General features: G+C 41.7%; 1 protein-coding gene across 1 annotated transcript in view; it reads left to right on the top strand.

The window, feature by feature from the left end:
• Positions 1–23,943, top strand: part of LOC137322793 (rho guanine nucleotide exchange factor 17-like) — a 395,934-nt gene that overhangs the window by 226,025 nt on the left and 145,966 nt on the right. The window contains exon 2 of the mRNA XM_067985863.1: positions 10,833–10,910. Coding sequence (XP_067841964.1) covers positions 10,833–10,910 — 78 coding nt within the window. The remainder of the gene's footprint in view (positions 1–10,832; positions 10,911–23,943) is intronic.

Genomic DNA, 23,943 nt, shown 5'->3' with positions numbered 1-23,943 from the left:
GTTGAGGGATAAATATTGGCCAGGATACTGGGTCTGCCTTTCTTCGAAATAGTGCCATGGGATGCACCAGGGAGGGCATATGTGGCCTTGGTTTAAGATACAGTTAACCTACAAACAAAACAGTCCAGGAGTCAGTAGCAGGCTCTTTATCTTTTCTTTCCGCCAATTTTCTCCTTCTCCCCTTCTCCTGAAGATACTAAATCTTCCCATAGGTATAGGGCACTCTCTGGTACCTTGCCCAAGTGGCTATTTGACAAGAGTGTCAGCAGGCTATTTGAGTACACACAGCCAAACCGAATCAACATAATCACACAGCCACTTCTAGAAGGGTTCGGGGTGGTGATCAGGGGCAGGAACTGTGGTTCAGTTTTCCCTCCTAACTCAGCTGGGCTTAGGCCAACTGTGATACCCCTATTGCCTCTCTCCTCAATCACTATGGTTTCTCCACTGTTTCTGTGATATTCAAACTTACGTGAGCAGTATAACGTATAATATGAGACGTATAAACAACCACATAATGGCCTAGAAATTGGATCGTGCCCGAAGTGGGCAGGTAACTGTTGGTAACTATGAATGAGTCACGCTCCAACGGAGAGGAAAGGCATATAACCTTCTTGAAGGCTTCTATTAATGCCACGCTAAAACTCTCTGCTGAAAGATGATTGACAGGGCTGGAAGGTCAACAATGGGAGGTCCATTAACCATAGTGATTCACGTAGACATAGAGAAAATGTTTTCACTTGTGGGGGAGTCCAAAATTAGAGGTCATCTGCATGACATAGTCACTAATAAATCCCATAGGGAATTCAGGGGAAACTTCTTTACCCAAAGAGTGGTAAGAATGTGGAACGCGCTACCAGAAGGAGTAGTTGAGGCAAATAGCATAGATGCATTTAAGGGGAAGCTAGATAAGCACACGAAGGAGAAAGGAATAGAAAGATGCTGAAAGGGGTAGATGAAATAGCGAGGGAGAAGACTTGTGTGGAGCATAAACGCTGGCATTGACCAGTTGGGCCAAATGTTTCTGTGCTGTAGACTCATGTAACTCAATGTAATGTAACCTCTTCTGCGTGTACATGACTTTGAGCATGGTGAGTTGCTGTGTTCTATGGGACATGTTTAGCCAGAGCTAGTAATTTGTTTTTTAGGAGCTGCGGTGTAAACAGTGCAAACAGGGGCTGGAAATGGTGAGAATTTGCTCCAAAAGCAGACAGTTGGCAACTATGTAAATAAAGACCTGCTTTGCAGATTTGTGCATTTTCTGATGGAACACTGCATCGGAGTCAGTGTTAGCAACATGTTCGCCTACATTGTTCTGCACACTTAAACCATCATGAATATTCATGGTTAAAACCTTGGGATTTAGCCAATTAAATTTGATTTATTTAAAAAAATAGTACGTTCTGCTGAATTTACCCCATAATACTTGAAAGTTCTAAACAGAGGCCTCTGCACTATTCCTGATTTCTTAGTTGTAATGTCTTATACATTACAGCTTATTAAAGGCAGCCTGTGACATACACTTTATATAGAGCTCCCCTTTATATGACATTATATCACCCATGTTGATGTAAATAGGGATGAGAGAACTAAGAAAGAAATAACTTGCATTTATATAACGTCTTTCACTACCTCAGGACGTCTTAAAGTGCTTTACAGCCAATGAAGTACTTTTGAAGTGTAGTCACTATTGTAATGTAGGAAACACAGTGGCCAATTTGCACACAGCAAGGTCCCACAAACAACAATGAGATAAAGACCAGATAATCTGTTCTAGTGACGTCGGTTGAGGGTTAAGTATTGGCCAGGGCACCAGGGAGAACTCTCCTGCTCTTCTTCGAATAGTGCCTTAGGATCTTTTATGCTGCTGATCATGTCAGTGGAGTGGGACTTGAGATATTGCTTGATGCAGTTGGAAAAGTGAGTAAAGTTAAAATCATTTTTTCTCTCCATTTCTCCTCCTTACCTACCTCCACACTGGAGATTGGCTCCACAGGCAGCCCTGGAGCCCTCAGCTGACTCGCCGAATAGACTATTTTTCATGTGTAACACTGAGCAGCTGAGCTCAAACCTGTCTGCATCTGACATCCACACACATGCACTTTCCAGCGAGGATCACTGGAGGGTGATCAGAAGCGGGAACCTCAGCTGATTTAGCTACCTTCCTTAGCCTAAGGCCAATTTTAGTGTTTTGGTGGGCTTTCCCGGCAGAGACGAGGCTACCTCAACTGATACTGGGGATTGAATCTGGGACTTATTGTCCCCACTGGTCTATCTACAAGAGGGCAGAAATTTCACGGTGCTGTAATACCGGCAGAAGTGTGGCGGGACAGACCTTCGGCCCGCTACTGACCCCATCCAAAATCCTGGGAACAGAGTCAAAACCACCCTCTGATATCAACTAACCTCTGGTACCAAGCGCCCTCTGGTACCAAGCGCCCTCTGGTACCAGCTACCCTCTGGTACCAACCGCCCTCTGATACCAGCCGCCCTCTGATACCAGCCGCCCTCTGATACCAGCCGCCCTCTGATACCAACTGCCCTCTGGTACCAAGCGCCCTCTGGTACCAGCTACCCTCTGATACCAGCCGCCCTCTGATACCAGCCGCCCTCTGATACCAGCCGCCCTCTGATACCAGCCGCCCTCTGATACCAACTGCCCTCTGGTACCAAGCGCCCTCTGGTACCAGTTACCCTCTGGTACCAACCGCCCTCTGATACCAACCACCCTCTGATACCAGCCACCCTCTGATACCAGCCGCCCTCTGATACCAACTGCCCTCTGGTACCAACTGCCCTCTGGTACCAACTGCCCTCTGATATCAACCGCCCTCTGATATCAACCGCCCTCTGATATCAACCACCCTCTGGTACCAACTACCCTCTGGTACCAACTCCCCTCTGGTATCAACCATCTTCTGATACCAATTCCCTTCCGGTACCAACTCCCCTCTGGTATCAACTCTCTTCTGGTACCAACTCCCCCTCTGGTACCAACCCCTCCTCTGGAATCAACTCCCCTCTGGTATCAACCCCCCTCTGGTACTAACCCCCCTCTGGAATCAACCCCACTCTGGTACCAACCACTCTCAATTATCAACTCCCCTGTGGTACCTCACTTAAATGATCATCGCTCATATGAGTACAAATTTGACCTTTCTTCACAGCCAAACCTGATGCTGCCCTCGCTCGATGTCCACACACACACAATTCCAGTAGCTAGCAATGGCAACCCCAGGTGGTTTTGCCCCACCCTAAGACAAGGGCGCTGAGGTCAAATGTCTCTACTGCCAATCCAGCTAGCATCAGCTAAGTTAGCACAACTGGTGATTGAACCATGGAGCTCATCAGTCTGTACTGTCTTAGATACCCATTAGGTAGTGCATTTTCTCCGGTAAGCCATCCATTTGGGACTGTTCCACCTTACAGTAATAGCCTCAAATGAGTCAGTTATAGAAATTAATGTGGGCAAAACATCTGCAAAATAAAACTGCTAAATAATTTGGAAAGCTGTAAAATACACTCAGTAGCGAAAGGGTTAATAAAACAGACTTCATATCCGGCCCTGTAGCCTGAACTCCTAATCTGTTCAACGAGGCTTAGGTTTCTTGATCGGCAGTTAAATACTGATAAACACAAAACCCATTTGCCAAGATACTGTAATCGTGGATCAGGATTTCCATGGACCTCATTTAAAGAGGGACCAATTGGCTCTGCCCGCTGATTCATTTTGTAACTGAATATTGTGTTAGTTATTAAAATCATTATTCAGATATTTGGAGCTGGGGCTTTGTTTATTGTAACGTCAGCATGCTACTACTGCACTGGATGCTCAATGCAGCAAAACAGGAATTGCTCCAAATGAGGCCCAGCTTGATCAGATTATATTTTTCAGCCATTACTAATGTATGTCGCCCGGTTCATAAATGAATGACTAAAGCTTGTACTGCCTGTTCTCAATTATTGAAGAGTTATCGGCACATGTGTTTTTAAAAGAAAAATCTCGTCCCAACTGCATGTGGACTTATAACATCCGTCATGAGCATCCTCATAGAATGAATCTGTGCCCTATTACTGGTGTCCATTTCCAGTCCAGTTTTTCTTCACTCTGACCCAGTTGGCATATTGAAAGAAGTTGGTGGAAATAGAATCTAGAGGGAGGGGTGGGGGGAAATGTGACATAATCTCCGCATAAGTAATATTTTCTCATTCCAGAGTACTTAACATTCAGAATACTTAGGCTAAGTGTTGAAAATATTAAGGACTATTATACTAAATGTTGACAGTGCTTACTCCTAGAGTATTTAATATTTACAATACTCATGCCAGAGTAATAATTAGTCACAGTACTTATCTCCAATGCACGGAACATAAGAACATAAGAAATAGGAGCAGGAGTAGGCCAATCGGCCCCTCAAGCCTGCTCCGCCATTCAATAAGATCATGGCTGATCTGATCCTAACCTCAAATCTAAATTCATGTCCAATTTCCTGCCCGCTCCCCATAACCCTTAATTCCCTTTACTTCTAGGAAACTGTCTATTTCTGTTTTAAATTTATTTACAGTATGTCTCCCGACATACCCAGTGTTCACAATTTCCGCCCTGGAGAGTTTGACATTCACCATACTTTCTCCCATCAGCAATTCTGTGCACTGGAGATAAATTGAGACTGATGTATGAAAGGGTAACTCCGTGTTGGCTGATCCGTCGTTGTTCAGGCATGTTGTTAAGTCGGGTAGTTTGTTTATTAGAGTCAGGTACAAGATGAATTGCTCATTATTTAATTTTTGGGGTCGAATCAAATTGTTGGTTGGTTCCACCACATACAGCCCAGTGCCTTTCCCAGTGACATTCCGCATGATGTTCCCATCGGATGTTTCCCGTCTGTCACAAGGTGTCTTCCTCAGATTGATTTCATCCCAAAGGCTATCTCGCTTGTCTTCCTGTCAATTGATGCTGACAGCGCAGTGAAGGATTCCCTCCCCACAAGGGAAAAATACTAATTTAATTCATCATCATTTTGTATATTTTATATAGAATAATAACTGGCTACGGGATTGTTGGAAGGTTCTAGCACCTGCTCCGTGTTCAGGTGAGTTTTAAAATCCCATTCTAGTGGTTTACAATGCCAGCTCTCATAAAACACTGGCAACTGTCTGGTGCTGTTTGGGAATTACTGGCACCCTGGAACAGTCAGCATGCATTTCATCATTGGTCTGAATCTATAATTAAAACAAGACCAAGACATTTTGCTTCAATTTTTAAAGAAACACACAAACAGCTTTTCCAGGAAGTTTTTAATTGGGTTGTGAATTTAACTGATGGGATTGAGAATATTTAGTATTCTGAACACTGTAATCCTCAATAGTTCCTGCACCGTGTGAGCAAACACTTGCTGGAGCCAAGTAGATGTCACGGTGTCTCTAAACCACAATTCAGTTGTCGTTGTCCATGTCGGCACCAATGACATAAGGTAGAACAAGGAGGAGCTCCAGCTAAGGAAATATCAGAAGCTAGAAACTAAATTAAAAAGCAGGACCTCAGGGGTGGTAATCTCAGGTTTACTACCCAAGCCATGTGTTAATTGTCATAGGGATAGGCAGATCAAAAAGGTGAATGCTTGGCTGAAAGAGTGGTGTGGGAAGGAGTGGTTCCATTTCATGGGACACTGGCACCAGTACTGGGACAGGAAGGAGCTGTACTGCTGGGACAGGCTCTACCTGAACCGGAATGGGACCAGAGTCCTAGCGGAAAGGATAAATAGGGCAGTGCATAAGGCTTTAAACTAGCAAGATGAGGGGAGAGGTCTGGTAGCAATAACAAAAGTTTAAAGGTAAAAGAAATAAGGAGATGAGTGTAAAGGTCAGACCAGAGTAAGGAATAAACGGTCAAGGAACAAATACAGTCATAAAACAGTAGTATAAAAGGACTGTTAAAAAAAAAATAAGGTAAAAGGAACAACTATTAAAGATGAATTAAACTGCCTATACAGCAATGTACACAGCGTCCAAAATAAAATGGGGAAACTGGAGGCAATAATCCGTAGTGAGGAACCAGATGTAGTAGGAAAAACCGAAACATAGCTACATAACATAAAAAGAGGACTAGCAACTAAATAACTTAATCAGAAAGGATAGGGAAGGAAGAAGGTGTTGGGGGTGGGGGGTGGAGTAACTGGACTAATTAGGGATAATATAATGGCAGTAGAAAGGAGGGACATATCTAACAGAAGGATAGAAACAGAATCCAAATGGATTGAAATAAAAGTTAAGAAGGGATCAATCACGCTAATAGGGATATACTACAGACCACCTAATAGTGGCAAGGAGGTGGAGGAAGGAATATGTAAGCAAATATGTGAAATGAGTAACGGACATAGTTAAAATCTCTCATGATTATTATTCTATCCCCAAATAAACTGGCAAGAAGAATTAGGTAAAGGGGTACAGGGAATGGACTTTTTACAATGTGTGCAGGACTCCTTTCTTACCCACTATGTAAAAAGCCCACAAGAGAGGAAGCACTGCTGGATCTAGTAATGGGAAATGAATCAGAACAGATAAGAGAAGTAAGCATAGGGGAACAACTAGGCAATAGCGACCACAACATAATAAGGTTTAAGATAAAGATTGAGAAGGACATAAGTAAGACAAAGACCAAAGCAATAAATTGGAAAAAAACTGATTTTCAAGGAATGAATGGAACTAGAGAAAATAAATTCGAAAAATTTACTGATAAATAAAGAAATAGAACAGCTGTGGGAAACATTTAAAATGGTGATCAAGAGAGTCCAGGAGAAATATATCCCACTAAAAAGCAAGAACAAACTAGCCAGTAATGATACACCATGGATGAATAAAGAGATAAGGGCAAAATTGAAACTAGAGTAAAAGGCATACACTAAGTACGTAGACAACAAAGGAGAGGACAACAAAAGGGAATACAAAAAGGTTAAGAAGTTAAAAACACAATTAGAAAGGCAAAGAAAAACTATGAAATTAAATTATCAAGGAATATTAAAAAAATAGTAAAGTTCTACAAACACATAAATAACAAAAGAAAAATCAGGATAGGGATAGGGCCACTAAGGAATACACATGATAAACTCACAGGTAATGACAGCGAAATAGCAGAAATATTAAATAATTACTTTGCCTCAGTATTTACCAGGGAGACTAACATGGTGGGCATAACATTACAAGAAGAAATCAAAAAAGGTATAAAAACATTTAAGATAGAAAGGGGGGAGACAATTGATAAACTAATCAAACATAGAGAGGATAAAACCCCTGGTCCAGATGGATTGCATCCGTATTAAAAGAAGTTAAGGAAGAGGTAGCAGAGGCACTATTACATATATATAAAAATTCATTAGAAAAGGACTGGCAAACAGCTGATGTGATTCCCATATTTGAAAAGGGAGATGGAACCAGTCCAGGTTAACATTGGTGGTAGGAAAGATAATGGAATCCATACTCAAAGATATAATAGAGAAACATCTAGAAACTGAAAATGTAATAAAGAATAGTCAGCACAGCTTTCAAAAGGGAAGATCATGCTTGACCAACCTTATAGAATTCATTGAAGAAGTAGCAGAAAGGATAGACAAGGGTAATGCGGTAGATGTAATATATTTGGATTTTCAAAAGGCCTTTGATAAGGGACCACATTGTAGACTCATGACTCCGGTCAGAGCATGTGGAGTCAGGGGACAGGTAGCAGAATGGATAGCAAGCTGGCTACAAAACAGAAAACAGAGAGTAGGGGTTAAAGGTGATTACTCAGACTAGTAAAAGGTGGGAAGTGGTGTTCCACAAGGATCGGTGCTGGGGTCACTGTTGTTCACCGTTTACATAAACTATTTGGACTCGGGAATCAGAAGAATAATTTCAAAATTTGTGGATAACACTAAATTGGAGGGGTATAGTTAATATTGAGGAGGACTGTAACAAAATACAGGAAGACATTAATAAACTTGCAGAATAGGCATGTAATTGGCAAATGAATTTCAATATAGATAAGTGTGAGGTGTTACACTTTGGTAGGAAGAATAAGGGGGCCACACACTGTTTGGATAATTAGTCTAAATGGAGTGGAGGAGCAGAGGGACCTGGGGGAACAGATACATAAATCACTAAAAGTAGGTTAATGTGGCCATAAAAAAGCAAACCAAGCACTGGGGTTCATTTCTAGAAGGATAGAATTGAAAAGTAGAGAAGTTAGGTTAAACTTGTATAGAACCACACTTGGAGTACTGTGAACAGTTCTGGTCTCCATATTATAAAAAGGATATAGAAGCACTGGAGAAGGTGCAAAAAAGATGTACTAGAATGATACCAGAACTGAGAGGTTATACCTATCAGGAAAGATTGAGCAGGCTGGGACTCTTTTCTTTAGAAAAGAGACAACTGAGGGGTGACCTGATAGTTGTCTTTAAGATTATGAAAGGGTTTGATAGGGTAGATGTAGAGAAGTTGTTTCCACTTGTAGAGGAGACCAGAACTAGGGGCCATAAATATAAGACAGTCACTAGTAAATCCAATAGGGAATTCAGGAGAAACCTCTTTACCCAGAGAGTGGTTAGAATGTAGAACTCACTACCACAAGGAGTAGTTGAGGCGACTAGCATAGATGTATTTAAGGGGAAGCGAGATAAACGTATGGGGGAAAAAGGAATATGCTGATAGGGTTAAGTGAAGTAGGGAAGGAGGATACTTATGTGGAGCGTAAACACTGGCATGGACCTGTTGGGCCGAATGGCCTGTTTCTGTGCCATGCATTCTATGTAATTCTATGTAGAAAAGCAAACACTTCAGAAGCAGTTGGAAAATTGGAATGGCTTCAAGGTGTGTTTCGGTGGTAGCCTGACCTTTCACTGCAGGGATTATTTTTATTTGTTCTCAGGATGTGGCCAACACTGGTAAGGCTGCATTTATTGCCTATCCCTAGTTGCCCTGAGAGCGTTAAGAGTCAGCTACGTTGGTGTGGGACTGGAGTCACATGTGGGCCGAATCAACTAGGAGTGGCAGGTTCCCATCCCTATTGGATATTAGTGATCCAGCTGGGTTTTTATAGTGATCCATCAGCTTTCCTGATCATTTTTCTGGTGCTAGTCTACAAATTACCAGATTTAGTGAATTAATATTTATCAACTTGTCATAGTCAGCTATGAGATCAAGACTCCTAGGTTGCAAATCCAGTTATATAACCATTAGGCTACTTTACCCTGGGAATGTTGCAGAAGTCTGGATGAGTGTTATGCTGCAGTCTTAGCTTCATCATTGGGCAGCTCCATCTGTGAGCTGAAGAGAAGGTTGGCTCCTGAGAAACTCTGCCTGTGGAGCCAATGACAAATTTTAGCCAGAACTGAGCTTGGATTCAGTTTGGCTAATTGAGGATACGGCAAAATGGATTAGCTTTAAGTGGGTGCTGCATTGTCCTGTGAAGCAACAGCAACTTGCATTTATATATTGCCATTAATAAAGTAAAACGTCCCAAGGCACTTCAGAGAAGCATTATCAGACAAAATTTGACACCGAGCCACATCAAGAGACATTGGTCTAAGAGGTAGGTTTTCAGGAGCGACTAAAAGGAGGAGAGAGAGCTAGAGAGGCAGAGATTTTTGGGAGGGAATTTCAGAGCTTAGGACCTAGGCAGCTGAAGGCACAACTGCCAATGGTGGAACGATGAAAATGGAGGATGCGCAAGAGGCCAGAAATGGAGGAGCACAGAGATCTCGGAGGGTTGTAGGGCTGGAGGAGGTACAGAGATAGGGAGGGGCAAGGCCATGGAGGAATTTGAACACAAGGATGAGAACAATCTCAATGAACTAGAAGACTAGTAAAATTGGTAAGCATGGGTGTACACAATAATGTTTGTGCATGATGGCATTACTGCAGCTTATGTGGGTACTGCAATGAAAACCAAACAATGAGTTAGAGTTTAAAGTGAAACAGCTAAAACCGCTAGCTGGAAAATTCTTGGGTGGGCAATATGGCAGCATATTGGTGTAAACTATTCCTAGTTGTTCTCCAGGATTATGACTTCTGTATAATGGGATTGATCAGGAAGTTATATGGTGCACGTGGAATCTATGATGGGATCAGGTTTGCATTTGACTGGAGTTAGATGGAACGCAGACTTCTACCCATGTGTATGCTCATAGGTTATGACCAAGCAGATCATAAAAGATAGTTTTCACATCCATTTTTTTCTTGTTGCACACGGTTTTTTCAATTTACTGTTGGATTAAGGAGAGGGGTCAGGGCTTCTTCCAATAACCCAGTTAGTAAATTCACTGCCTGGTGTGGTACTGAGTCATAACGGTGAGGGATGTTTCAGGTTTGATTCCCAGTCTGCCTGAGTTGGAGGATCTCGGCCTAAGCAACAATAGAGGACTAAAATTGGCCTATGTGCCTTTGCATCGAGTAATCAGATAGGATTTCCCTTCCTGATTGTTGTCCAGTAACCCCTGTTGAAACGAGCATTTTGTGTGACTGGCAGGTGAGTGTAGGATCACGCTTGGCTGCAATGGCCCTATGGTCACATAGCCTGCTGACACTGCCTAGATTTACCCATGTAGAATGGACATGTGGGCCAAGTACTGGAGTGCAGAAGTGCCCATGGAACTGTATCATGACATGAGCCAACGCACAGGAGAGTTGGGGGAGAGAATTAAAGGAAAAGAAAACAATACATAAAGAATGAAAAGAGGGTAACAAGGAGAAAGTGGCCAAGACAAAATGGAGTAAAGCCATGATAATTATTACTGTCTTGCCTTGCTGTTCAGTGATGCCGTTTCTCACAATGTTTCCTTTCTCCTCTCACGCAGGATATGAGAAAACACGTGATGATGACCCTGCTGGACGCGGAACAGTCATACGTGGAGTCCCTCCGAACGCTCATACAGGTATCCATGCGTGTGTGTTTAGCTGGACTGAGGTGGATGACATTTTATGCATGCCTTGGGTTTGGTTGAACATGTGATCAGCTTAGCTGCCATCCTGAGCTCCTTTGCGGGGGGGGGGGGCGCGAGGGGGGAATTTTCTCAAAAGTGAGTGGGGAAAGAAACAGGCCCAGTTTACCTGTGCCAGTCTCTGACACTTCCTAACAGCTGGTTTAAGAATTGGTGGCAGCTCTTGTACCCACTTCTCTTGGTTGTCGAAGTGGTATATGGGGCAGGTGAGGGTGAGGAATTTGAGCAGGTGATAGAAGTGAAAGAAAAGGGTCATCTTTCAAAGTCTATAGTAGACATTAATGAGCACTGCACTATATTGAATAGGCTTGTTTTATGTGTGTTGTTTTTTAAGCTGCTTACTGTATTACATGATGTGGAGATGCCGGTGATGGACTGGGGTTGACAATTGTAAACAATTTTACAACACCAAGTTATAGTCCAGCAATTTTATTTTAAATCCACAAGCTTTCGGAGGCTTCCTCCTTCCTCAGGTGAACCTGAGGAAGGAGGAAGCCTCCGAAAGCTTGTGAATTTAAAATAAAATTGCTGGACTATAACTTGGTGTTGTAAAATTGTTTACTACTGTATTACAGTGAAACTGACTCATGCAAGAATTTTTACCCACTGTCCCACTGACCCTTAGCTTCCCCATGACCCTCACTGTGGGAATGACTGAACTGGGAGCTGTGAAAGGAAGTCCATCAGTACGTGACAGGCTACTCTCCCTGACACATTCATCAATCATTCTATCTACTGCATATCAGTTTGGCAGAACTGCAACCCTCTCCATGAGTCTTCTGTCTCCAGGGGAGGTGTCGCTGCTTGCTGACACCATTGAAAAGCTCCCAGAAATCACTGTATTTCTGCACTCAGGCATGATATGAGCCAATTAGATCATCCTTCCATGACTGACAACACCTATACTCATCAGGCCTGTTCTGATAAAATCAGCCAAACACACACACAAAAAGGGTTGAGATGCCTTTCCATGGTTTCCGAGGCCTTGTTAATAATCTCTTCAGGTTGAGCACCTGCATGCAGAGCTGAGGAAGCTGGCCATCGTTCACATTGAGGTCTTTGTTTTGTAGGGAGGACTCTGGTATGTGAACAGGGATACCAGTGAATGTTTAATAACACAGAACATTAATCATAGAATCTTAGAAATTTATGGCACAGAAGGAGATCATTTGGCCCATCGTGTCTGTGCCGGATCACTTTATTAATCACTTTGTGATGAAGCTCCCTCTGAGAGGCGAGACCGTAATGACAGTAGCTTAAACTACATCTTCAAGTCAACCCTAAAGATATATGGATTTAAAATGTGAACAATTTTTAAAATGGGGAAAAAAAATCAAGCCCCAAGGATGGTTCAGTGGGTAAAGTCACAGAACGATGTTGTACATACGTACAAAGACATGCATACATATCAGTAGTCCTATATACTGTCAAACCTTTCTTATTATTTCTTTACTTTGTTTGATGCCTTTGTAGCCTTGAGGCGAATCACATTATTAAGACTGGTATTCTATTTGAATGCTATGTTGATTAAAACATTAAATCATGAAGTTACATTGCATTTGAGTAAATTATCTATTTAACTTCTTTAATTGAAGTTTAAATAAAGAAGCAACTGTAACCTTTTACTCTTATATCTAATTGTTGGTGTCACTGTTGGAGCTGATGCAGTCACTCTCCAACTATTAAGTAACTGCTTGGACCAGTTCAGTGTTTGCTCAAAGCTCTTCGCAGTATTCTCCATTTGGTTGTTTTTGTTTTAAGTACTAATTCCTTCCATTTTCTCCCAGTCCCCTTGGACTGCCTGGCAAGGATGACCTGATCCCAGACATCCGTTAGTTCTTCTCTGAACTAGCAGTTACAAAATATTCTTCATCCTCCTTTTCATAATGTAAGGGAGATTCTCTTCAACCCCTCTTTCCCCCTCCTCCCAGCAAATTGTGGAATTCACTGCATGGGAAAATAATGGGTTAAACCCCAATGCCCTCCAGTATGTAGATTGGATTTCTCGTCTAATTACTTTCAGGGGCTCAGGGAGATATTTCAGTGAGTTTCCACATCACTGGCCTTCACAAAGATTTAGCAGACATTGGGGAAGGTCCAGTGGTGATTGCGTTTTCCGAATTGCTTTTCTGTTATTCCCAATCCTATATAATCTGCCCCATGATGTAAATGGGAGAGATCCCATAGCCCCAAGAGCCTCAACACATTAGAGGACCACTTGCACTAGAAGCAGTTGTTTAGTATAAAAGGTACATGAAAGATAGCAAACAACTGCAAAGTGCTAAGAAAGAGCTATAAGAGAACATGGTAAGGCCTGTGAGAGATACGAACATAGAATGAAAAAATGATGCCAAATGGAGGCCTGGCAAGATACACAAGGAGGAAAAAATGTGGACATGAGTTCCAAAAGGCATTTAATAAAGTTCCACATGTAAGGTATTAATTAAACTTAAAGCTGTGGGAATTCAAGGTAAACTCTGGGAATGGATAAGAAACTGGATGAAAGGTAGGAGTGTCGATGTGGGGGTTAATACTGAGTGGGGTACCTTAGGGCTCGGTGCTGGGACCACTGCTGTTTCTAATGTACATAAATGACCTGGATTCAGAAACTCAATGCAAAGAGGTCAAGTTTGTAGATGATATTAAAGTAGAAGGGATAGTGGAATTGAAGGAGGCAGCCCAGAAATTACAGAATGAGTTGGATAAAATATGCAAGTAGGAAGAAGAATGGCAGATAAAATTTAATACAGTCAAATGTAAAGTGCTGCACAGAGGAAGGAAAAATTGAAGAATACTTCATGAATAGTGTTGAAATAGCTAATGATGAAGCTGAACATATAGTAGTCTTAGTAGATTTGACACTAAACATATCCAACCAATGCAGAGCAGCAATCAACAAAGCCAATAAGATGTTGAACTACAGTAGAACTGGAGGATATGTGTTCAAACTAGTAAATGGTCATTTTAGGACAGATATCAGGAAATACTTCTTTGTATAAAGAGTGATCAACATGTGGAATAAACTTCCAGATAGAGCAATGGAGGCAAAAATCCTGGAATCGTTTAAGAAACAGTTAGAAGCTACAGTCATCAAAGTGGTGGAGTATGTTGCAGAACCAAGGTGGAGTGGCATGGGTAGCAAGACAAGGGTTGGACCCCACAGTTGCTTTTGTATTGCTTATGTGTTGCTTAATTGTGCCATCAGGAAGAGGTACTGAACTTCTTTCCCAAAGGATGGAGTGAAAACTTAAAGTGTGATTCATATGGTCTTCTCCCACCCATATAAATATTGTCATTGACAAAGAGCTGGGAGATGATGCCTGCCAGCTTTCACGTCTTGGCACTGCCCATAGGAAGGTGTATAACAGCAGCTTGAGTTAATTGATTGGTAATTGATTTTCCCTCATGTGTGGAGAAATGACTGACTTCCACTCACTCCTGCTCTCCAACTGTCCAGTCAATTTTGGAAACTCGCAGGGGGTAATTGAAACCTAACCCACCCCGTGAGAAACTGACGGGATCGGATTGGGCACCTGTTTTACACTCCGCCCGATTATACATTCCATTGAAGTAAATGAAAGTAAAATCGGATGGGATATAAACTGGATGCCCAATCGGATCTTGTCAGTTTCCCGCCTGGTGGGTTGTGTTAAAATCACGCCCATTATGTGGTAAATCATTGCACAGGCCACTGTCCTTCCTCATTTACAGTCCTGATCTAGTATAAGCAAAATCCTGCCAGTGTCTTGATAAATGCAAGTTGCATACACTTTTCTATTTTTGCTCCTTACATAGTCAGCAATAGCGTAATCAGGCTCAATTCCTATATTACAACAGCAACTACACTTCAAAAGTACTTCATTGGCTGTAAAGCGCTTTGGGATGTCCTGAAGTTGTGAAAAGCGCTATATAAATGCAAGTCTTTCTTTTCTTTTTCAATGGTAAGTGGACAGTTTTGACCCATTGAATGCAAGGTTTGATCGTTGGTCTGTGCTCGGTATACTGATCTCAGCAAGAGCAGTGGTGTGGACACTACAATTGGCTTCAGTGTCCCCAGACTATAAAGGGGAAAGATCAGCCAGGGTTCCCTTTCATGATAACTATTTAGTGAGCTCTGCTGAATAGCTGTGATAGCCACCTAGCACTCATTGTCTAGGCTAACACATGAAGAAAGGCCACTTCGGCGTGGTAACGGAGGTTCTCAGGTCTCCATGGAACCATTCTCCAATATTCTTATCGTCTCCCACAAAGTGAATGGACTATGGTGAACGCTTTTCTTGTAATGTTGAGAACCAGTATAGCATTGAATGGCAATATGAATAAATCAAGTATACAAGACTGAGGATCGAACGAGAACTATAGCCAACTGTTATCTGTTATCTCCCGTTTATGTACTAACATCATAGTAGTATACAGCATGGAAGGAGGCCATTCGACCCATTGAGCCTTTGCTGTCTCTTTGGTAGAACTATCCAATTAGTCCTATTCCCCTGCTCTTTCCCCATAGCCCTGTAAATGTTTTCCCTTCAAGTATTTATCCAGTAGAATAAGTATGGGTGGAAATAAATAACCAGGGGCAGAAAACATTGGTGGGAGTAGTTTATAGGCTCCCTAATAGTAGCTATACCGTTGGACAGAGTATTAATCAAGAAATAATAGGAGCTTGTAACAAAGGTAATGCAATAATCGTGGGGGACTTTAATCTACATATGGACCGGACAAATCATATTGGCAAAGGTAGTCTGGAGGACGAGTTCATGGAATGCATTTGAGACAGTTTCCTAGAACAATACATCATGGAACTAACCAGGGAACAAGCTATTTTAGAGCTTGTACTGTATAATGGGACAGGGTTAATTAGTAATTTCACAGTAAAGGATCCCCTGAGGAAGAATGATCATAATATGATAGAATTTCACATTGAGTTTGAGAGTGATGTACTTAAGTCAGAAACTAGAGTCTTAAACTTAAATAAAGCCAATTACATAGGTATGAGGAGCGAGTTCGCAAAGGTAGACTGGGAAATTAGGTTAAAGGGAATGACAGTAGATAAGCAATGGCAAACATTTCAAGAAATATTTCAACATTCTCAATGAATATACATTCCATTGAGAAATAAAAACTCCAGAGAAAAGTGATTCATCCATGGCTAACTGAAGAAGTTAAGGATAGTACTAGATTAAAAGAAGAGGCCTATAATGTTGCCAAGAAGAGTAGTAAGCCTGAGAATTTAGAAACCAGCAAAGGATGACCAAAAAATTAATAAAACGGGAGAAAATAGAATATGAAAGTAAACTAGCAAGAAATATAAAAACGGATTGTAAGAGCTTCTACAAGTATGTAAAAAGGAAGAGAGTAACAAAAGTAAACGTTGGTATCTTAGAAGCTGAGACAGGAGAAGTTATAATGGGGCAGAGACGTTAAACAAATATTTTGTATCTTTCTTCACAGTAGAAGACACAAAAAGCATACTAGAAATAGTGGGGACCCAAGGGATTAATGAGAGTGAGGAACTTAAATTAATTAATATCAGTAGAGAAAAAATACTTGAGAAACTATTGGGACTAAAAGCAGATAAATCCCCTGGACCTGATGGCCTACATCCTAGGGTTCTAAAAGAGGTGGCTGCAAAAATAGTGGATGCATTGGTTGTGATCTTCCAAAATTCTCTAGATTCTAGAATGATCCCAGCGGATTGGAAGATAGCGAATGTAACCCCGCTATTCAAGAAAAGAGGGAGAGAGAAAACAGGGAACTACAGACCAGTTAGCCTGACATCAGTCATCGGGAAGATGCTGGAATCCATTATTAAGGAAGTGGTAACAGGGCACTTTGCCTAATCATTTTATGATTTTCCGAGTCAACTTAGTTTTATTAGGATGTAACTAACAAGGAAGATAAAGGGGAACCAGTGGATGTAGTATATTTGGATTTTCAAAAGGCATTCGATAAGGTGCCACACAAAAGGATGTTACACAAGATAAGAGCTCATGGGGTTGGGGGTAATATATTAGCATGGATAGAGGATTGGTTAAAGGACAGAAAACAGAGAGTAGGAATAAACGTGTCATTTTCAGATTGGCAGGCTGTAACTAGTGGAGTGCCGCAAGGATCGTTGCTTGGGCCTCAGCTATTTACAATCTATATTAATGACTTAGATGAAGGGACCGAGTGTAATGTATCCAAGTTTGCTGACGATACAAAGCTAGGTGGGAAAGTAAGTTGTGAGGAGGACACAAAGTGTCTTTGACAGGTTAAGTGCGTGGGCAAGATGGAGTATGATGCAGGGAAATGTGAGGTTATTCATTTTGGTAGGAAGAGTAGAAAAACAGAATATTTTTTAAATGGTGAGAAACTATTAACTGTTCGTGTTCAGAGAGATTTGGGTGTCCTCGTACAAGAAACACAGAAAGTTAGCTTGCAGGTACAGCAAGCAATTAGAAAGGCACATGGCATGTTGGCCTTTATTGCAAGAGGATTGGAGTACAAGAGTAAGGAAATCTTACTACAATTGTACAGAGCTTTGGTGAGACCTCACCTGGAGTACTGTGTACAGTCTTGGTCTCCTTATCTAAGGAAGGATATACCTGCCTTAGAGGCTGTGCAACGAAGATTCACTAGATTGATTCCTGGAATGAGAGAGTTGTCCTATTAGGAGAGATTGAGTAGATGGGGCCTATACTGTCTGGAGTGTAGAAGAATGAGAGGTGATCTAATTGAAACATATATGATTCTGAGGGGGCTTGACTGGGTAGATGCTGAGAGGCTGTTTTTCCTGGCTGGGGAGTCTAGAACTGGGGGGCATAATCTCAAGATAAGGGGTTGGCCATTTAGGACTAGGATAAAGAGGAATTTCTTCCCTCAGAGGGTTGTGAATCTTTGGACTTCTTTACCCCAGAGGGCTGTGGATGCTCAGTCGTTGAGTATATGCAAGGCTGAGAGAGATAGATTTTTGGACTCTAAGGGAATCAAGGGATATGGGAATCGGGCGGGAAAGTGGAGTTGAGATCGAAAATCAGCCATGATCTGATTGAATGGCCCTATGGCCTATTCCTGCTCCTATTTCTTATGTTCTTAAATTCCCTTTTGAAAGTTACTATTGAATCTGCTTCCACTACCTGCAATGCTTCCCTCCAGTACTTTAGCATAATATTTCTTTCGGGAGGTTACATTGCATTCAGTCCATTAAGAGAAAAAAAATACTAACTTTCCTTTCATTGAGCATGCAGAGTATTTAATTATCTCCTATAAAGGTGTCCTCACTCATAATTGTCTGTAGCAACTGGTTGTATTGAACCCATTTAGCTGTTTTCCTTTCTCGTAAGTGCTTATTCTGCAAGTACAACAACCTTTTATGTGCGTAGGTAGCACGCAAATTAGCCTCTAATTAGAACTTCCTGTTTGAGTTCTAATTAGGGGGAGGCACTATCATCTGATTTTGACCTACTTTGTTCTCGTGCGTGCTTATAAAAGAAGGACGTTGTACATAATTTAAAATTACAACTGTGCGAATTGCTTCAGAGTTTAGTGCATTTTACAAATGAGATGAACATGATTAAGTATTTAAGGAAGAATTGTATTTTTTCATGCAAAAATTATACAGGCACTCACATTGTGGAAGCAACAGCATATTCCAGAAGCAAGGAAGACCTCATGACCTGCTCATGAGTTTATCATCAAAGTGAAGTTGCAGCAGTTTATCTCAGGAGTTGTGTGTGCATTAGACTCAATACCTGAGGGTTCTCCATTCTTCACACTGTTTTTATACTCTTCCAGTGTCCACTCAGCCAATAAAAAACTTCCAGTTAGACCAAAAACAAAAAATGCTGGAAACACTCAGCAGCTCAGGCAGCATCTGTGGAGAGAGAAAAACAGAATTAACGTTTCAGGTCTATGACCTTTCATCAGGGTCATCCTACCTGACCTGCTATGTGTTTCCAGCATTTTCTGTTTTTATTTTAGATATCCAGCATCCGCTGTATTTTGCTTCCATTTAGACCATTTGGTTGTAATTAATTTTAGAAAGAACATGTCCTCATCCAAAAGAATTTCATTTCCAATTAATTACTTTTGAAGTATAGTCACTGTTAATAGACAGGCAAATGTGGCAGGCAATTCGTTCACATCAAGGTCCTGCACACAACAAATGAGATAAATGATCACTTGATCTGTTTTTGGAGGTGTTGGTTGAAGATTGAAATTTGGCCAGGATACTGGAAGAACTTCCCTGCTCGTCTTCATATAGTGCCATGGGATCTTTTCCATTCAACTGAGCAGGCAGACAGGGCCTCGATTTAATGTCTCATCTGAAAGATGGCACCTCTGTCAATGCAGCACTTCCTCAATACTGTACTTAAATGTCAGCCTAGGTTATGTGCTTAAGTCCTGGAGTGGAGCTTGAACCCAGGACCTTCTGACTGACAGGTGAGGGTGTTATCACTGAGCCCAGCTGACTCTTTCTTCTAATTAATTCTACATTAATGACTGAATGGTGTCGAAATGGGAGCTCTGACCTGAAAGCACTTTGCAGGTCGTGTTTGGTTAATTAGGTGTTGTATTGCAGTGGTATCTTCACTGTTAAAATTTACTAAGGATCCAAAATGTACTCTACTCTCTGGATCACAGCAATCACCTTTATGGTTTTCTTTGTTTCCCAACCATTATCCATCATTTCTTTTCCTCCGCCCTCCCCTGAATTTTCTCTCCTCCTTGAAGTCACTGACAGGTGGAATATGCCTCACATAAGAGACCATTCTTCATGTGTATCCTAGACAGTGAAGTGTCAGCGAGCTGTTGGCTCCTGTCCCAATCTGATAGCCACATGCAAACACCTTTCAAAACAGACCACAGGGTAATGATGTTGAACCTGCTCATTTATTTCCCTTTGTTAACTGTGGGGCAGAAAGGCCAATTCTGGTGCTGAACTGCCAGCCCTAATGAGCTCAAGTAACAGCACTTTCCTGATCTTTTTAGATCAGTTCTTTTTTTACATAAGAATAGAAAATGCAATGGGGGTCTGTGCGACGCTTGCTAATATTTCATTGCCTCATAAGTCGAGTAACAGTTTTATGGGCAATCCTCATCAGAGATATCTAACTAAATATTATATCTTTCTCCTTATATGTCCTCTACATGCTCTTCACTTTGTGTAGTCTACAGTGAATGAATTTTTAAAAAAGTAACGGCTCTTAAGAATTTCACAAAAGCCTCACTAACAGCAAATCAGTTTACTCCCTTTAGTGATTAAAGGAACGCCCGTATTAATCTAAATTACCATGTAATCTAAAATGTGAAACCCGACTGATTCTTTTTCTTTCTCTCGCACGGGGGGTGCTGAGACCTGTTGTAACAGCCCAGCTGTTGCTGAAATCAGCTAACTCAGCGAAGACTGGAGATCAAACATGTAACCAGCCTGGTCTGCGTGTCTCAGTAGAACACTGAGGCATTAGGAAAGTTCTTTTGGTATTTTAAATCCTGAGGGTTGCTTTACAATGAAAATTGAATAACCCCCCACCCACCTGGTGAGATCATCACTCCAATGATTTCACATCTATAATCTCAGCCTGGGGTCAGATAACAGCTATAAATCATGCAAATATTGGGCTTATGGTTTGTGATGTCGTCAGAATCCTTTAGTTACTACATCATAATCAATCCTAAATATCCATTTTGTATAAAGGATAATATATTCAAAACCCTTGTATCCTATGAGGCTCCATTTCATATAATACTACTTTAATGGAAACAGCTATTAGCTCAAATGAAGTGGCTCCAGGTGTTTATTAAAATAGCAAATTATTTATCCTCTGAATGTATCGATCTATCCATATATAATATACTAAAAGTCTCTAGGCCTCGAAGTTGAGGGTCTTACCTCCATAAGTGAGGAAGAAGGAGAAGGGGAATGGGAGGAGAAGAAAAGAGCAAGTAAGGAGAAAGCAAAGACAACAGATAAAGTGGGACCGGAGACAAGAGGGGTGAGAGGACCGCAGAGAATGAGCAGCAGAAGTGGAAAACGGGCAGCAGAGTACGGTGTCGAGTGACCGGACGTGATGAGGCAGTAGTACATGACGGCAGTGATATAATGCGGAGAATTGAGACAGCAGCGTATGTGGTAAGGAGGAGTAGGTGTGTGGGATGGCAGGTGGCAGAGCTAAGGCAGGGGTTATGAGACAAAATGTGCAACTGAGGGGGCAGGCATGGGGTAAGGTGGTCAGAGCACCTCTCCTTTCACATTGCTTTCCACCGCTGTCATACATCCTGGCCAGTTCATTCACCCCACCCTCATCTCGAAACTTCTCAGCAGCCCAATTCAAATTCCTTTTCCAGCCAAAACTTGTACCTCCCACTTAAACCTTCCACTAATAAATGAAGAAAACAGAAACAAGAAAAGAACAAGTAACAAAAGACAGAGATAAAATGGGAAAGAAGAAAAGACAGCAAAAGAACATGACACAGATACAGACACAAAAGCAAACATACAGAAACAAAAGACCACACGTAGACAATGGAAAAAAAACAAGGGAATTATTGAGAAAGGGAAGTTGAGAGACATACCCAAAAACAAAAAGATGACACAATTTGCCATGAGCGATGCCAAGGACGTCTGCCAGTAACATTAAACGTTTTGTGTCTAGCCTGCACTTCCTGTGAGTGTTACACTTTTCTTATCACACTTTGTTGAGAACACCCTGAACGTTATAAAAAAAAGTGTCCTCCGACTCACCGTGAGCAACACCATGGGAGATCACCTAGTTAAAAATAAATATACTAAATAGCTGTTGGAGAAATTCAGCCATGAGAATTTCAGTGAAAGCATGTGATGAAGGTAAACTTCTCCAGTTTTGCTTTCCGATAATATGATCTGAAGCCTTTGATTGGATTACTACCTAATAACTCACTCACAGATGGTCAGTATCTACAGTGTATTTAAAGAATTTATCACAGTGTTTAGTGTCACAAATGTAAGTTAATAGATAACCAGCATTGAGTAATGAAGCAAGAATTCGATGTGATGAAGGCATACCCTATATATTATAATCGACTATATATCTGTGGTTTCAAACTTTTGCGTGTGCAAATACTGACACACTCCAAGGGACCCCTTGAAACTATTAACACATTCCTGGGGGACCACTGCAAACATTAATAAATTTGTAGGGATCCTTTGTCCTAACATGCAAAAGACATTATCAGCTACCCAAATGAAAACAATGCTGTCATGGTAGAAGCATTTTTAGGAGCATTGCAGCAATATAAACATGATGCTAGTGAAGTAAAAAAAACAGACAAAAATGTAGCATACAGAGTGCCAAGCCCAGACAGTTAGAAATCCAATGACCTCATGGACCCCCTGAACTGTCTTCTCCGCCTCCCCCTCCCCTCTCCACTTTTGGTGTTTTTCTCATTTTTCTTTTTCTCTAACACTTATTTCTCTCGTTCTCTCTTGTTTCTAACTTTTTTCTGTCTCTTACACTTGGGATAATTTTGACTGGGCGATAGTGTAAAACGGACGATATCAATTCAGCCGCTCGTTATTCTCCCGATCTTCATTTCCATTAATAATCGGGAGAGATGTATAACAGGCGGCTGAATCAATATCGTACGTTTTACACTATCGCCCAAAGTCAAAACTGCTCCCCAGTTCTTTTCTCATGGGGTTGGATCTTGACTTTGTGCGCTAGTTTAAAACGGGTGACAGTGAATTGGCAGCCCATTTTACATCTCTCCCGATTTTGATTTCCACAATGGAAATAAAATTCAGAAGAGATGTAAAATGGGGCTGCCGATTTGCTATTGCCCATTTTACACTGTCGCACAAAGTCAAGATCTATCCCGTTGTCTTTAGCTCATACTCTTTTTTTTCTTACTGTCACTTTTTTCACACTGTCGCCCTCGTTTTTATTTCCATTTACCTGTCTCTTCTGTTTGATCCTGCCTTACTTTCTCCTTCTTTACTTCTTGCATGGTTACCATGAGGAAGGCCTTGTGACAGGAGTCAGGTGCAGCAGAGGTACTCTTATAGACAGTTGAAGACTTTGAAGTATTGGTAGCTTAAGACTTTTTTCTTTACTGCCAACACTTCAAAGTCTTCAACTGTCTAAGAATACCTCTGCTGCATCTGTGGAAATAAAAAATCAGGAGAGATGTAGAACGGGCTGCCAATTCACTCTCTGGGTCCGGCATTTTTGTGGCAGCTTCTTTGGGCCCCACATGTCGGGATCTTTGGGCCCAGGATTCAGTCATTCATATTAACTCTGATCCCCCACGTATCCTCTGTTGCAGGCTGGGCAGGGGCTCAGGCTGCCAAGGCAGCTGGCTGCTGAAATTTTAAGCAGAAGGACAAGCTAAGGGTTCCTTGAATCTTGGGCCAAGAAAGAAATGCTGTGGACTGCGAAACACATCTTTTACAGTTGGCAGTTCTCCTCTCTGGGCTCGGCACTTTTTAACCTTCACTGGTAACTTCCTAGGGCCTAGCATGTCACTTCTGGGAAGAAATCTGTTGACCTTTCAGACCTCTTGCGATCCAATCACAGACTCCAGTTTGAAAACCTATGAATGATTACAAATACTTTATACTATACAATATTATGTACAATGTTTGATACCACACACCAGTATATGATGAATCAGTCCTCCATGTTGAGCACCACTTGGAGGAAGCACTGAGGCAAGCAAGGGCACAGAATGTACTCTATACCCTGGGGACTTCAATGTCCATCACCAAGAGTGGCTTGGTAGCACGACTACTGACCGAGCTGGCTGAGTCCTGAAGGTCATAGCTGCCAGACTGGACCTGCAGCAGGTGATGAGTGAACCAACACGAAGGAAAAACCTACTTGACCTCGTCCTCACCAATTTACCTGTCGCAGATGCATCGGTCCATTACAGTATTGGGAGGAGTGACCATCACACAGTCCTTGTGGAGACAAAGCCCGGCTTCACATGAGGACACTGTAGGATGTTT

The sequence above is a fragment of the Heptranchias perlo genome, chromosome 6 (assembly GCF_035084215.1).
Source record: "Heptranchias perlo isolate sHepPer1 chromosome 6, sHepPer1.hap1, whole genome shotgun sequence".
Lineage (NCBI taxonomy): Eukaryota > Metazoa > Chordata > Chondrichthyes > Hexanchiformes > Hexanchidae > Heptranchias > Heptranchias perlo.
This window is presented reverse-complemented; position numbering and strand designations above follow the sequence as displayed.